The sequence below is a fragment of the Indicator indicator genome, chromosome 25 (genome assembly GCF_027791375.1).
Source record: "Indicator indicator isolate 239-I01 chromosome 25, UM_Iind_1.1, whole genome shotgun sequence".
NCBI lineage: Eukaryota > Metazoa > Chordata > Aves > Piciformes > Indicatoridae > Indicator > Indicator indicator.
The window spans coordinates 178,792-195,967 of NC_072034.1; the positions used below are offsets into that span (position 1 = coordinate 178,792).

At 38.4% G+C, this 17,176-nt stretch overlaps 1 protein-coding gene across 1 annotated transcript in view; it reads left to right on the plus strand.

The window, feature by feature from the left end:
- Nucleotides 1-17,176, plus strand: part of LRBA (LPS responsive beige-like anchor protein) — a 352,375-nt gene that overhangs the window by 141,241 nt on the left and 193,958 nt on the right. The window contains exon 36 of the mRNA XM_054392204.1: nt 4,390-4,556. Coding sequence (XP_054248179.1) covers nt 4,390-4,556 — 167 coding nt within the window. The remainder of the gene's footprint in view (nt 1-4,389; nt 4,557-17,176) is intronic.

Here is a 17,176-nt window from a genome sequence, read left to right on the forward strand (position 1 = left end):
ATTAAAACAAGAAGAAATAGAAGAGATACTTTGATAAGTGTTCTGCTGGTGTTAACCTTGATGGCTATTATCGGGGGGATGATGCTGTATCTATTTCATTGGCTTAAGCTTTTTTCATGCTGGGAGAAATCAATACTTTGAATCACTGGATGACAGAGGCATCACTTCAGAATTGACGGTGGCTGTCAGACGTTGTCATTGGTTGACTTTTGTTCGCTGTTGAGGTTTTAAGCTCTCATTTTTCTAAGTCTTCTTCAAGAGTCTTTGTAAGATTTCCCTGGGTAGCATTTTTAGTCAGGACTTTAAATCTCATGTCAGAGGTCAAGTGCAAAGATCTGTGAAAGCAGAGGATTGAGGAGCTCCTTCATTTACTTAACTATCCTGATTTGTAGGGAATTTGCATTAGCGGCAGGCCTGTGTGTTGTTATCTTATGGATGACTTTTCCTTTAAATGACACCCTCTGAGAAAGGGTCTTCACAAAGTGAGAAGCTTTTAGCCAATTAGACAAAGGATCTGGCATATGTAAAAGTGTTCAGTGATCTCAGAGTTGAATAACAAAAGTCTGAAGGTACAATGTTGCTTTTAAAAGCCACACACTGTTATGGGAACTGCAAAGGTGCACATGGAGATGGCACTGTGCAGAGAAAATCTTTTACTTGACATTGTTATAAAGATAAAAGATAAAAGAGTTCTGACAACACTAGATTAATGTTCCTTTCTTCCCTGAAATATAGACAAGCAGGATAGATTAATTCACCTTGTCAGTATTACGCAACAGTATTTCTGGAGTATTTCCTGCATACAGAATGTGTATCTTATCTATTAACTTACCTTTTGGATGACCTTGTGCTACTTCAGAATTACTGTTACTTGAAAATAAATCTTCAGATAACCTATATGTTCAAATAGCCTGTAGTTTTGTCCAAGCATGGAACAAGGAAGGGGGGAGGGGGGGGAACCCTGTTCTGCTCTGTCATAAAGGCAAGGCTTCTGTTACGTCCTGGCTGAAGTGGCCAGGACAGAAGAGAGCAAGGGTCTTTGCTTTGCTCTGTGCTGTGTCAGCTTAATACTCTTCCCTCTGTAAACCTTTAGCAGCCACTGATTTAAGACTTTCTGCAGATAACCTCTGGAGTGTGTATATGAAAATACATTTTACTTCTTTCAACAGTTTTTTTTCTTCCTGATTGTAGCAGCACTACTTTTGTGGTTATCCTCTCATTACATACTTGCCCAAAGAGATAACAGAATTTGTGTGCCATGCATACACTGGAAGGAAGGTTTTATCTAATTCATTTCCATGCAACTGCATATCTAATTGTAAAACTATATTCCAACATGACAGGGTATGTACTGCAGGTGCAAGAGATCCAACAATAAAGATGAACTAAAACTAAAAAGGTATTTTGGAGTTTGTTCACAAGAAGCAGTCAAGCTGAATTTTCATTTGACAAATGATCCCAGTTTAGTGTGAAGTATTGACATGTAGCAGTCTATATCCTGGTGTTGCATCTCTGAAAGCAGTGGATGAGGTAGACCTGAGGGCATCTGGAAAAGATGAAATGGAAACTTGGTAGTGCTTTAAGAACAGTTTAGTGGTGACTGGCTGCTTTGGAATGGGTCTTTATTTTTTGTTTTGGTGGAGCCACTCGACTTTCACTCCTGTATTACAAATTACCAGAGCAAGAGGGAATGGCCTCAAGCTGCAGCAGGGTAGGTTTAGAAAATTTTTTCTAAATTTTTTTTTCACAGCAGAAGTGGTCAGGCATTGGAATGTGCTGCCCAGAGAGGTGGTAGAGTTTGGATGTGGTGCTTGAGGATATGGTTTAGATGTCAACCTTGTCGAGTAGGGTTATCAGTTGGACTTGGTGATCCTGAGGGTCTTTTCCAACATGAATGTTTCTGTAATTCTGTGAAATAGCTAGTATTGGCATGTATTGTGTGTAGGAACCCCTGACCGGTTGCTAAGTAGCTGTATAACACAAGAAAAGACCATTCTTGCAAAAGTTTCTTAATGTTAGGAACTATACAGGTGTTCCTGGGGATTTGGCAGCCCCATGGCCTCTTTCTGTTTTCATTTGCAAAATACATATTGCAAAGAGTGTGCTGTGCTTACAGGGTCCTCCTGGAGTGAAGCTATAATTTATGGGATTGCTGCATGGGAGAGCTTCTCTGTTTTGGTGGGTGATTGCACGTTTCTGTTCATATTAAACACTGCATTTGCCAAAAAGGGAACTTATGTGCATTTCTGGTTTGTAACAGGTTGATTCTGTTCTTGTGTAAGCTGTCAGGACAATAAAGTACTAGTTTGGTTTTTTTTTTTTTTTCATTTGAACATCACAGCTACACTTGGAAAATCTTTGTTGGTATTTAGTGAAGGATGCATTCAAAATTGCATCATAAAGAGGTTTTGTTTGTTTGTTTTATGTGGTACCAGTTCATTCTATCTTTTACAAAAGAGCCTAGTTTAATTTCCATTTTGTCATGTTTTAAGGTCAAATGTGACTTTAATGTTCCATAAAGAGACAGAGATTGATAATGGGGAAAGAATAACCCTCTAATGTGATTTATATCTATGGATTTTATGTCAGATATGAAAAGTTGCTGTTCAAATTGTAAAGGAGGATCCATTAAAGAGCACTCTCAAACATTTTACTACTTAGCTTACCTTATATGCTTGTTTTTAAAATTCTGCCCTCTCAGGCAGCTTAAAAATAACAGCTTATGAAACGTTTACAAAGTGCTAAAGAGAACTCAGAATCACCATGGGTGCAAAACAGATTAATGTATTGGGAAAGGCAGCTGTATTTAAGAAGAGCTAGAGAACTCGTTTAGTGTTGGTTCTGATTTAGCCACCTGAGATTTTTGTGAAGAGGGATAGCAGAGTGCTTTGTGTAGCAGTACAAAAGTCAAGTTTTGATATCTCATTGACTGGGCTAAGGCAGCTGCTCCTTCTTCACTCTTTCCGGATTGTCTGCTCATCAGGTGAGCATTTCTCTGAGGTGAAGGGAAAACTATGAGGAAATTTGTTAACTACATTGAAGTAGTTAAAATATCTCTTTGTCTTCATCTTTTAGTGGTTTTTTGTTATCTCATATCTAAGAAAATGTTCACAACTGCAAATCTTACTTGGTTTGTGTTTGTTGGGTTTTTCCCCCACTTTCTTCCTATCTTTCACTTGATATTTATATATTTGTATAGGCATACATATAAATAACATTCATAGCCTGCCTATTTACTTTTTTTTTCAGCAGTAGTTTTCTAATGTTTTATGTATAGGCAGATGTAAAACCAGCACTGCTGCTGTTTTAAACGTAAACAAGCATCGTGGTACTGTGCCGTTACCTGAGCTCTACAGAGCAATGCAGTGTCTGCATCAGCTGTGCTTCACAAGGAAACAAGCAATTCTTCTTGTTGTTGGGCAGACATTTGTGTCCATTCTGCTAACTAGATCATAGAATAATCCAATCACTGACCAAGGCTGAAATGCTTTGTCTGACACAGGTGACCTGTGGAATTGCTAAATGAAAACTGAAAATAGAAACAGGGGGTGCTGAAGTGGGGAAAAGCTCTTATTGTTTCTGCCTGGATTTGAATTTGTTGTGAGTCTTCCTGTACAGTGGTTTGATGAGGGGGTGATCAAAATTTGGATCAACGAAATAACCTCAAATAATAAAATGTTGTAACAGTGAATCTTCTGTAGTTTTGAGTTTTCTTTTAAGGATGCCTTTCAGTTTTTTGTTTCCTAGTGTTTGGGTTTGAGTCTCTCAGTAAACAGAAGGTATTTATACAAAAGGTGTAATACAGCTGGGAAAATAGGTGACTTTGCCATGCTGGCCTGCAAATGTGCTCGACTTCAAGAAGCCATCCTATAAAGATCAATTAAGTCTTCGTGTTTTGTCTCATGTCTGTGTGAAGATAGGTAGTTTCCTTAGCTTTCTTATTTACCTATCTATTTATTTATACAAAGAGCAGCAAGTGATTGGCTACCTAAATTCCATGAAGAGCCGTGGAAGTGGAGCGGTCAGCTAGCTGGCACTCTGCAACTTGCCTCTGGTTGTATAATGCTGTTCAGTGTTGTGAAATAAAAGTGCGTGTGCCTGTATGTTTTCTTATGCATCAGGCCACTGGTGTGTGGGCATTTGCTAAATCTTGAGTGTGTGTGTGCTGTATGGTTAAAGAATTTGTGGCAAACCAAGACCCTCTGCTTGGCTCCCTGGACATATTTACCATGGGCAACTGCACAGTGCCTCAATGTTCAAACCTGTAAACTGGGGTTGATTCCTGTTTCTCCAGGGTTTTGTATAAGTAATGAATTATGAAGTGATTCAAAGTTTGTTTGGATGGTACAATTAAAATGCAAAGTGATAAGATCTTTATTTTCTTCCTAGTCACTGTGTGCCCAGTATTCCGCAGACAAACGGGAAGAAGAAAAAATGTGTCATCACCTGATAATGGCAGCTAAATACCGAGACCAGGTGACTGCAACGCAGCTGATACAGAAAATTGTCAACATTCTGACAGACAAGCATGGAGCCTGGGGAAGCTCTGCTCTAAGGTAAAGCCTTTCGGAGGGTTTCTAAAATATTTTTGAGAATTGGGCTGCCCTTAGGTGATTGAAATTAATCTCTTGTGGTTTCAATTTGAAGGTAAAAAGACGTTTCAGTGTTTCTTTTTTAATTTTTTTTTTAAATGCAGTCATAAGGTAAAATGAGTAGGTAAAAAGGGGTGTGGTGTGGGTGAGTGTCAGCAAACCAGTGTTTCATTGGAGCAGTGAAAAACAAGGTGGTTCTCATGTGACTTTAAACTTTGCTGTAACAATGTGATAGGATTCATTTGGAATGTCCAGTTCCTCTCCAGTCATTTCTTGGGAAAATAATTTTTAAGACTAAATGTTTCCTGGCAGCAGCTTTCTTCATCATGCACTATAGGGTTCAAGATTGAAATACGGTTTAGTAACTTGTAGGTTTGGTTTGGTTTTTTTCTGTCAAGCTTGAAACAAATGTCTTCTTAAGTTAAAGGGAAATAAATGAGTATTGTATTAGTAATTTTAAGGTTAAAGGGGTAACAATTCATCCTTTTGTTGGAATTCTCGGGATGTGCCTTTGTTAACAGCGCTACTCGGCTAACTTCTTTAGCGCAAGTTCACAGCCAAAGTTTCACTTGCAACTCTAAAATACAAGTTGAGGTCCTTCCAACACATCCTTAATTAAGGTTTAAGACTAACTGGAACATATTTAAGGCTAGAACATAGCCACATTGGATATGGGAGTATATATTTCAACGTGGGGGAATAATAAGCATGAGAGAAACATGAATAGACAACAAACTGTTTTTCCTAGTCAGCCTTATTCATTGTTCAATTACTGCTTCTGTTCTGGAAATAACATAAAATAAATCAAAAAATAATTCCAAGCACTAATGTTTTCTATAATACGCAGTAACATTAAAAAAAAAGAAAACTCAGAAATGTTAAAATTAAGGGTTGGGATATTATAGCATAGAATATCAGTTTACCATAAATACCAGTCTGGGGCTCGAGGTTCTAAGGTCAGCAATCCAAAGTCAAAATGAATGTTGGATGCTGGTTTTCTTTTGTTAAGTAAAGTATTCTTAAATACAAAAACCTGCTTAAGAAAAAAAATAATAAAAAGTACATGAGGGTCTATTTCAACATTTCTAGGAATTTGTAATTACTGAACTCCATACAATTTAAGTAAGGCTTGTATTACAGTTCTCTAAACCCACGTTTGTGTGAGTACTTTCTGTAGTGTGTGCCTTGTGGGTTTCTCCATCTGCTTCTGTCTCTGGATTTAAAGTTTTTCTTACTGTCTCTGAACTAAGTGGCAGAGAATGCCACTCACTCCTTAGGTGTGCTTTGCTTGCTGGGGTAATGCTGGTACAGCTGGTGAGGGAAAACCCTAATTGATAAAATATCCCGGTCTTAAAAGAGAACTATTTGCTGATAATCCTGAAACAAGGTTTAGGTAATGAGCTTGTAAATTGCCAAGTACACAAAATATGACCACGGCCATTTCCATTTTATAATAATGATCTACAACACAATGGAAATCTTACATAATGCACTTTGCAGCACGCTTAACATAATTCCAGAAACGCAAATGGCATTAGAGAGAAAACCAAATCTCTTTATGGGAAAGGCAGAATACATTTAGTCGTCATAAACACGTAAAAATAAATGTACACAATGATTGTAATTCTAATTAAAGATTTGAGGAAAGAGGCTGAATTAATATTTTCTGGCATATGCGGTTTGGGTGGCTTTTTTTGCTTCAAAATGTGATACTAGTTTTTTCTTCTGTAGCTTTAATTTATTTCTTTTTAATGTTAGGTTTGTGGCATTTTTTTTCTTCCTCCTCTGGAATCCGTATAATTGCTTGTAGCCATGGCTCTGAAGGCCTAATACTTTCCCATTAATGTCATTTATTTTGTTTCGATATTGATGGCTTTTCTAATGCCATACGATCAGTGGGCTGCAGTGCTGGCAGCTGGCCTGGGATCGGCAGTGGTTTTAATAAATCACAATCAGACCCATGCCATTACATCAATATTTTTAGTCAATTATAGAGAAGGTCAGGTGCTACATTCAGTATAGGAGCCCCAGCATGTGGCATTTGAGAAACATCTGGTACTGCAACAAAACTGCAAGCCGGGGGGAAAAAAAAAAGAATCCAATTTATCCTATCTAAAGAGACCAAATGAAATCTGCTGCTTTATGGATAACACAATGATGATTATAGCCATTTTGAACATGTTATACTTGCTAGACTTAATACCCTTTATATAGACATATTCCCAAAAGTTTCCATTCAATAAAAACTGAAAATGAAAATATTATTTTCTCAGAAGCAGATGGGAATTGTTGTTTCCTCACAGCAGGCATCTAATATCTTTTGACACCTAGTGACCTGCCTGAATGCAATTTGTGTCTTAATATCCAGCTTACACCAGCTTTTGCCACATGAGAGAGAACAAGCAAGCTTTTTCCCCTCTACTTGAAGTCCTAGCTATTGCCTTGGCAAGCAAAGAAACTATTCCTTTCTCAGGAATGATATCTGTATGCCCTTTCCTGTCATTGCATTTTTTCCCCTGATGCTTAGAGATTTCAGGCAATAATGGGACAGGCAAGTACCTGTTCATCCATACATTACTGTCACCTGCAGTGAGGCTCAGGTGAAAACTGAGAAAGCCTGATAAGAATGGTGGAATAAGCAAGAAAGAGGCCACAAATGAACAGAGTGGCAGAAGTAATTTTTTTCTGGTGCATAGAGCAGGCATTGTGTTTATTTGGGTCAGGAGACAAATCATCTTTCATGTAGATGACACTTGGTAAAGTGGCTGAATGTAAGAAGGATGAGGAGAGATGATGGAGAACACTGGATGGAAGTCTCAGAGGACATACTACCCTTTTCTCATATCGTCCTTCATTGCATTCTAATAGGCTGACTAATGTACCATGGAAATTCACTCTTGGTATTAGAGAGGAAAAGGGTGGGACTCTCCTCAGCAAAATGCATAGGTAGAGCTGCAGACATAAATTATTTTCCAAGCAATAAGGTTTAGGAATTTTTAAGAGAACCTCTGTACATCAAGATTCCTGCATGCTTTTGATTAGTTTGGGAGCCTGAGTTTTAGGCTCAGGTTTCTGTTGCTTAAGAAACTGGGGTTTCAGATTGGTTGGCTGTGTTCTAATGGATGCCCTCGAGCAAGAGGCGGCTCTGCCTTAGAGACATTCATCTTTTTTCCTGTGTCACAGGCTTGCCGGTAAAATCTTTGCGATGCTCTCTCCAATTTTTCTTCAGTAAATCAAATCTTCCTTCTTTCAGAAAGATGAATGCTGTAAGGTTGGGGTGTTATAAAAAAAAAATCAATGCAGACAAAATTGAAACAGTATGCCTGGGTATTGATTGGCCTTGTGAAATCGAAACTAACAGCTTTGTAACTGTTCCAGTGGACAGTTAGCTGACCTGTAATGGACAAACTATCAATATTAGCATTACTATTTTATCTTGTAGTATGTCATTTTAGAATCCAGAGTCCAAGGGAAGAGAGGGGTTGAGTTGAATTTTTAATGTTATTTACATGAGCTTATTTTATTCTTATTCTCCCTGCAGCCAGTTGCAAATGACGAGTGCTAACATATTCTACTTAGCTTTGTTTGTTCGTGTGGGGATTTTTTGTTTGTTTGTGGTGATTTGGTTTTGGTTTTGTGTTGTTTGTGGAGTTTTTTTTCCTGAAATTCGTATTGCTTTCAATGGCTGCAATATTTACTTTTATTTTTCCACTTGTTCTTTTTGAAATTTTTGCTCTCTCAGTTTCATTTGATTGTTGTTTGGAGAAACAACAGAACAGGGCGCTAGTTTTCCTGAGGTTTTAATTGCATAAAAATTCAGGTGAGATGTCCTGGAGTATCTTATCTTTTGGGGTTTGTTTGGATTTGGGTGGGGTTTTTGCTGTTTTGTTTTTTTTCTCTCTTGAAATAAATTCTAGTGCTGAGCTCTCTTTGAAAAAGAAATGTTGAATATGCTCAACAGTGTCTCAAACCATTATCTCATGACATAGGCATTGATACATAGAATTCTAAAATCCTGTGTCCTGAGAGTAAACGTGACCTGATGAAGATATATAATTTTTCATCAGTCTTAACTTCTTCAAATGCTTTTTTTCTGACTTCTAACCCTTGGGGATTTTGCATTTGACAACAGTGGAAAGCAACATTCATTGCTCTCTGTGGAGCTTTAGTGATGCTAAGAAATTCTTCATAGCTAGAACTGACAATAACATAGTGAGATGACTTAATAAACCTGAGCACGTTCCTATTTGTGTTGCCCTTGAAAAGATATAAGACAACAGAACTTGAAGCAAAAAGGGGGGCAGAGTGGGGGAAGATGGGTGTAGGCAACAGTCTCAAGGAAATCAGGGATTTTTCCTTTGATGGTTTCCTTCAAGTCATGCCTCTCTCTAAATGTGGCACTTTCATGCTCCTCTTTGTTAATATGTGGTTTCTACATCTCTGGATGATGTAAAGTTGTTTTCCAACATTATAGTGGATGATCTTGTACCTTTTGCTAAGTTAAAACACTAACCATTTTGGGATAACTTCCAATTTTTGATCATCTGGAGAAATAACAGCTTTACTAAATGGATATTGGTAAATGAGGATGTAAAGAACTTTAGCTCTTGTGCCTTATGTGATTTCTCTCACCAGAAAAAGTGAAACTGCTGGTGATCTTAAAGGTCTTTCCAACTGAAACAATTCTATGATTCTATGATTTTGTCTCAATATTGCTGATTTTGGCAGAATCCAGGTTGGGTGTGCTCATCTTCCACTGTAGTGTTTTCCAGAGGCAACTTTTGAGACAGAGCTGAATTTGAAAGGGATTTTATTATTAAATATGAAGGGGAAGGGAGACATTTATTTAGTTAGTTAGTTAGTTATTACCCAGGCCTAGTACACTGAAGGACTGGGTACAGTTTTCGTTCAGGAAGGAGCAAGCTGAGCATTTTCATGAATTTTCCTTGCTTTCATTCAAGAGAGACAGTATGTTTTAGCAGTGGTTAAAAGATTAAGATGTACAAAGCCCTGCCACACGAGAATGAGTGCAAGAACTTTAGAGGAAGGCATTTTCATCTACTGTTTCACAAATTCTGCTGTATCTCAAGCTGCAAATCTCATTTAAATAGTTAATTCAGCTAAAAAGAAAGCCAGATAATATAAGAATAATGAAAAACAAATCTCATTTTAAAGGTTCCATTATGTTTTTATTTGTTTGTAATTTTAATCCCTCACTACAGTATTACAGGATCACAGTATTGCTTAGCTTTTTGCAAAGTAGCAAGGTCATTATAGAACAGAGACTGCTGTGCTCTGGCAGTACAAACTCATCCAGCAAACCCAAGTCTGTGTTTAAGGTTCTCAGTTCAAAAAGGCAAAATCTGTAGATTAGGGAAGGTGGTTAGTGAGGTCAGCAAGGTTAAATGCAGTTGAATTCTAGGATTTTCTTAACTGCAAACTGTTCTGGAGTTTGTCTCTTGATCATGATGGGTTAGGCTTGACTTTGTGAACAGATTAGATTCTTCAAGGAGAATGTTGAGAGAAAGTAGGTAGCCTACAAAGTTTGAAGGGCAAATTGTCTTTTCCATAAAGATGCCTTAAAGCATTTCAAGAATGTCTTAAAACAATATTTCAAAGGTTAAAGTGAAAACTATGAGCAGTTAAACCACATTAACCTACCAGAGCAAAGAAAATAAATATACAAAGGACTGCATTTAAAAATGCAGGACAGCAAGGAAAGAAGGTGCTCCTGTGATGTGGCTGGATTCTTAAAGGTCTTTTCCAAACAAAACGACTCTGTGATTCTATGATATAGAGTGAAGCAGAGATGGAGGAGTTTTGAGCTTGCCAATATTCTAAATGAGTACTTCTGCTCGATTCTTTTTAATTTATTGCCCTGAATTGGTTTCAAGCCTTTATTGTTCTGTTCTTGTTCCGTGTACTGCCATTTGTTGAATACATACACTCAGACTTGAAAGCTGTAGTGAATAAATGGGTGGGATGTGTTGGTGGCTAAGTCCAGAGGATGTTCTCTTGGGTCGTCAGTACAACAATGAAGGCACTGTGTCTCCATTACTTCCAGAGGGATTTTTGTAGTGTGAACCACTGGAACAGAAGTTGGAATTGGACATTGGCCATTATGCTGTGTTTATTCTGTTTTTGTGATAGTCTGACTGTGTTGCCGATATGTCTAGGTTGATTTTTTTCTAGTGACAGAGTCTGTACAGGCTGGATGAGGCTTTGAGCAAGCTGGTCTGGTGGGAGATGTCCCTGCCCATGGCAGGGAGGTAGGAACTGGATGATCTTTGAAGTCCCTTCCAACCCAAACCATTCTGTGATTCTGAAGTCTTGTATCTTGTTGCCACCAGAAGTAATTTTTCCTTGACTATGAGAAACCTTTTGGGGTTTGGTTTTATTTGTTTTGTTTCAACTTAGGGCTCACATTGAAGCTGATGAGGTTTTCCAACTAAATACTGTTCTGACAATATTTGTCATCATTTCCAAAAACTTCCTTATTTTGCTGTGACCTTTCTAACGAAAAGCTTCTTGCTTTTTATGGTGACAAGCAAGGAAGCAGCAGTTTGATGATGCTTATCCATTAATAAACTGATGGGTGAGTTTCCTGCCCATAATGTGAAAAATCTTCAAACCTTCTTTCGCTGGCAACAAAGTAAGGGGATTTGGATGTTTTCTCTCAGGGAAGAGGGAGTAGGTGGTTTTGGTTTTTGTTTTGTTTTGTTTTGTTTTCATCTTCCCCAGCCCATCAGACAGAAACATAGCTTTCATGTGCAGAGGCACTGAAGAGTTTTTATTAGGGATAGGACACAACAATGCAACTGACTTCCACATGAGAATTGGCAGATGGAACTTTTTCAGTTGCTGTATGCAGAGTGTTGTTTTAATTTTGTGACTCCATTTTTTCGGTGCTTATAGAAAAGCAAAAACCTTTCTTCTGTGATTCTGCAAACAAGGAAATACTTTCTAACAGTGAAAGAAATTCTGCACAAAGGTCTTGAGAGAGAGAGAACAGGAAAAAAAGGTGACTGCAGATGTTGAGATTGTAATCAGATGTCTGTATTGATGTGGGTGGTAGTGGAGAACAAATCCACTTAATTCAGGGCTGTATCATAGGAAAAATATAGTTGTGACAGTGGTGGAAGAGTTGTAAATAACAAAGAATGGAAGACAAAGGTTTCAGAAATCTTTACCAACAGGGCTTTGAAGAGGTGGAGCCTAGGAAAAAAATAATTAACTGAGTGATAGGAGTTGCAAGTTATTATAGACATGCTAAAGTGGTTGCCTTGGTGAGCACAAGAGAGAACTGGTTGAATGCCCATCCCTGGAGATGTTTCCAAGAGGCAGAGATGTGGTGCTGAGGGACATGGTTTAGCCCCAGCCTTGGCAGAGTTAGAGAATGGTTGGACTTGGTCATCTTCAGGGTCTTTACCAACTAAAACTGTTCTATGGTGTAGGCAAGTCTGGCACAACAAAGAGTCTAAAGTGATAAATTTGAAAGAAAATGGAAGTGTTGTGCAAAACAGAAGTGAGAGGAATTGGCACAGAGTCATTCTCTGATAACATTTACTTTTCAAGGGCTAAATGTTGCTGCTGAGGTTAAGAAGAGTGATGTGATGTATATGAATAGCTGAAGGTATAGTAGAACTCGTAAAATTTTCCATATGCTGTGGTACTGCTTGACTATTTGACCTTTCAAACCTTGTTGGAGGTGAAGTTTGGGGAGTTCTGTTAAAATATACAGACAGACATATATACACACTTTTTTTTTCCCAACAATTGCATAACAAATATCTCTTTAGGGCTGTAATCTGACCCAGATAATTTTCATTTGAAACATTTGAACAATTTCTTCAGTTACTGAAGTGGAGAAATAAGAAGAATCTGATTTTTTTTTTTTTTCTCATTATAAACCCAACCAACACATTTTTTTCAAGGCTTGTCTTAATGTTCTCTGATTATTTTATATATCATAGAATTACTTTTAATATTTTTGGGGGGTGGGGGGCGGAATGCCTCCAGGGTCGGAGCCCCAACCACCTTTCTGGGCAACCTGTGCCAGATAGTCATAGAATGGTCTGGGTTGGAAGGGACATCCGAATGTCATCTAGTCCAATCCTCTCTGCAGTAAGGAGGGGCATCCTGCACTAGAGATGAGGTTGCCCAGAGCCCTGTTGAGCCTTACTTTGTATTACAGACGGGGTTGGGTTGGGAGAGACCTTTATAGTCAGTATTTTAAAGTTTGGGTTCTGGTTTTTTTTTAGTTACTGAATTAAATGCATATTATAATCATGCAGATTCTTGTAATTCCTGCTTCTAAACAGGGAATTACTAAGCAGTGGTTGACAGGGTGCTTGCAAACGTAACTTTCAAATTTTATTGTTGCAACTAATTATTAGGAAACAAGGAAAGGCAAGAAAAGGAACTTCAGATTAAGAAGTATGGAAGTCTGCTGTTTATATTCGGTGAAATTAATCTTTACAAAGAAGAGAAAAAGCTTTAAAAATATTTTCTGGTGTCTGATCCTTGCAGGAAGTCCAGCTGATGTCTGGAAAGAAGCATGGTGGGTTATCCGCAGGTGATAACCCTCAGCCGCCTCTTCTCCAGACTGAGCAACCTCAGTTTCCTCAGTTGCTCCTCATAAGACCTGTTTAAGGCCCTTCACTGGTTTAGTTGTGCTTCTTTGGATGTGATTCAGCACCTCAATGTCCTTTTTGTGGTGAGGGACCCAAAACTGACCCCAGTATTCGATGTGTTTAAGTTCTATCAGTGATTGTAGGGAATGAGAAGTATTAATGATGTTAGCAGTTTGGCAGGGGAAATATCAGTCTTTATAATGCTATTTTATGTCTGAAATTGATGTTGAATTAATACAACTGTCACCCAGCTCTGTGAAGTTTGTGCCAAGATGACATGTGAAACCTAGTATTGATTTATTTGGTGTCTGTCTTAGTCTGATGCTTCTTCAAGTTCCAGCTTGAAGTTATGTAACACCAAATATTTTCTTCTCCTTCACATGTGTCTAATCTCAAGTTTTTTTGAGGTGGAAGACTGCTGAATACTACTAATATTCTGATAAAATTTCCTGTGGTTGAGGAAGACAGAAGTTATTCAACCTTCTTAGAATTAAAAAAATCCCCAAACTGTAGCTTTCTTTTTCACTGGAGGGCTTATAGTCCGATTTGATCTGTCTCAGTTTGTTTCCGAATGTTGATATCCCTCTGTTTTTTTTTCTCTCTTTAAAAAAATATTTTTCATTAGTATTAAAATTTCTAATGGAATCATACAATAATTCAGATTGGAAGGGAGCTTTGGAGGTTGCCTGGCTGAAACAGGATTAGTTATGAGATCAGATCAGGTTGCTCAGGGGTCGCTCTAGTTGCACTGTGAAAGCTTGTTGGATGAATGGAGACTTTTCTCTTGCCTGACTGTTTTAATAGTTAACAAAAAAATATAAAATCCGTTACTGCTGGAACATCTCTGTCTCAATTCGTGTCTGTTGTTTCTCATTACATTCCACTCGAATGAGCCTAACTCCTTCTTGATGGTATTGGCAGGTGCTATAAGGTCCTCCTGAAACCTCCTCTTCTGCAGAGTAAGCAAGTCTAGTTACCTCACATGGCAAGTGCCCCAGCCCCCAACCACCTCGAGGTCCCTCTGATGGCATTGTATCAGTTTCTGTGTTTTCCTCTTTGAGGGGTCCAGGGTATATAGGCTAATGAGTGCTGACTGAATATTTCTCTCTACCTCCTAGTAATGCTCCACTCAATTCAGCCCAGGATGCTGGTGGTGTCCTCAGGATCTCCAGCTGGTTATTCCCAGCCTGTATTCTTTCAAGAGGTTATTTCTTGTCAAGTGTAGGGCTTTGCATTTGGCCTTGAATGTCACCAGTCCATTCCTCCATTCTGTCTAGGTTCCTTTGAACATCAAGTCTATCCTTCAGCATATTGACTGGTCCCTCCAGTTTGGTGTCATAGGCAAACTCGATGTAGTCCCTGAAGTATGAATGTATGTTTTGAAAGTCACTGTTCTCCCAGCTAAAAGATAGATAGATAGATAGATACTAACTCAAGTGCTGCACAAGTGTGTTTTGTGTGATTTACATGCAGAGTGTTTAGCACCACAGGATGTAAGTAATGGTGATTAGCTTGGTGCAAACTACGTGGTGATTGCTTACATCCTCCCAGTCTGAGCTCTCTGCCTTCCTGTTCTTATTGGATTTCTTTATGCTGTTAATGAGAGATGCAAAACGTGCTGGGGCAGGCTCATTCCCAGCAAATATGTGCTTTCTACTTTCTTGGTAAGAGCAGCTCATCCCAACAACAACAAAAAGCCCTGAAAATGAGCTCAGCTCCAAACTGGTGTATGTAAAAAGGCTGTTCAGGACACTGAAGGATTTATGTGTTCCACATACCTGCTTAAGAAAGCATTGCTTTCCAGAATAAGGTCAAGAGGAGTCTCTGATCAGTATCTGGGAGGAAAGGAGGAATCTATTTTCAAACTTTTTTTTAGAACTCAATTGTTTTTTTGAGAGAACAATATCTGTGGAGTATCGATCGCCTGTGTCCAGTAGTTAGTCAAAGGCTATCTCCTTTGACTAACCCCTTAGCGTGGTGTCATCCTCCTTCATGTGATAGATTGTTACAATCTCAGCCAGTGTAATTACACACTGGCCAAGTGGGTCATTTATTTCTGTACCTTCACCATTTACCAAAAATCTCCTTTATCTTTGGAAGCCAGCTCTTCCTTTTGCAGTAAAAGCAAAATAACGGCACATAAACCATTAGATTCTGAAACTGAGGGCTTGAAAAATAACTCTGAGTCTAACTCTTAAAAAACTCTTCTACCTTTTATGAACACCTAGGATACTTTTTCTCGCTCTTTTTCCTAGTGTCCTAGAGAACAAAAACACACAAAGCCAATTTGTTGTTTTTCATGTGTCTGGTAAACACTATTTTTTATTTCTGAATGTTTTAGCTTTTGTGTGTGTGTGTTCTCTGTTAGCACTAGATGCTTTCTCTTGCGTGAGTGTACCATGTCCCCTACCTTCCCCCACATCAGCTCTTAATTTATGAAGTGCAAAAGCTACTAGAAGCACTGCTGCTTTTTTTGCTGATGATTATAAGTGAAATTATTAGGTAGGTCTTTTTGAACACAGTTGGCCAACTTCTTTATAAAGGAAAGTGCCTTGCTTCAACCTACATGAAATTGTAGGTACAGTTTGAAGCCTACTATTGTGTGTTTACATGTTGGGGAGGAGAGGACCTCTGTTACTATTCCCATTTTATTTCCTTAGAGCTCTTTTTGAGAGGAGGATCAGTAGCTAGCACTGTTAGTATCCATTTCTGTTTGGGAAGGATGTGGATTCTTGTTAAGATGAGCATGAAGCCAAAGGACTGTGGTTAACTATGCTTTTTAATGGTCCCAATATGAATGATATCTCCTTTGGACCCAACCTTAAAGTGATGTGGAAGTCAAAGGCTGGGCTGAATGCCACACACATTCATTTTCACTGCCTCTGAAGCTCCATTTCCCCATTCTATATTTTCCTAATTACCATCATATAAGCAAGACAATTGCTTGCAAACAGTAGAGGAATCTAGAGACTTAGGTATTTAGTAACCTGTATTTTCTGCTCTAGCTTCACATGCTTCAGCAAAATGGAATCTGGGTTTTATACTGGCGAAAAAATGTGTAAATTCGAGATTCTTCTATTAATATTAAACTCTCAGGACCTCATATGATTGCCACTTTTTGGTTTATATTTATTGCTTTCAGTGTCCCTATATATTTTTCAGAACATGTCAAGATAGTAAATCTTTCCAGTCTGACATGTAAGCCAGTTTATGTATGTTTATATTTGAACCCTGTGCTGAGACAGCTTTGTGACCTACAACCTCATTCTAATCTCAAGTGTATGACTTGCATCTTATACTCAAACATATTAGCTGGTTGGTTTGGTGGTGGTGGTGGTGTGGGTTTGGGTTTGTTGTTTTTTGGTTGGTTTTTTGTGGTTTTTTTTTTTTGGGTTTGGGGTTTTTTTTTTGGTTGTTTTTTTTTGGGGGGGGGGGGGGGCAGTTGCAAAAGGATTTCAAATACCTGAGCTTGTCCTGTAGATCAGTCTTTTAAAAGATGAAATAATGTATATTGGAAATGGATTTTCAGGCTTTTGTTGAGTGGCTCTTTGTCATATGCCCTCTATAAAACTCTGCTCTTGGATGTAGGGTAATTTGTGTTATTTTTGTGTATGGGATTTTGAGCCATCTGTAAAAGAACCAACTCTAAAACAAAAAATCTCCCTTCCTGTTCCCCAAGTTAGAAATTGCCAGCGGTGTGCATGTAAAGATACATGCAGATAAGTAGGTATTTATTTCTGACCTTTCTTTTGCTCCCGACGGCTCTGTCTCTAATCCTTTCTACTCTGCTGTGTGTCCCACAGAAGGCTGGCTGTCTCCTTGTGCTGCAGGTTATCAAAGAACTTTCTCTGAAGGAATACCAAGTCATTTTAAGAGTGTGGGGGTGGGCTGTGTGCATGAAAAGATGCTGATAATGACAGGTGGGGCCTCTTGCTTTATTCAGCACCTCTA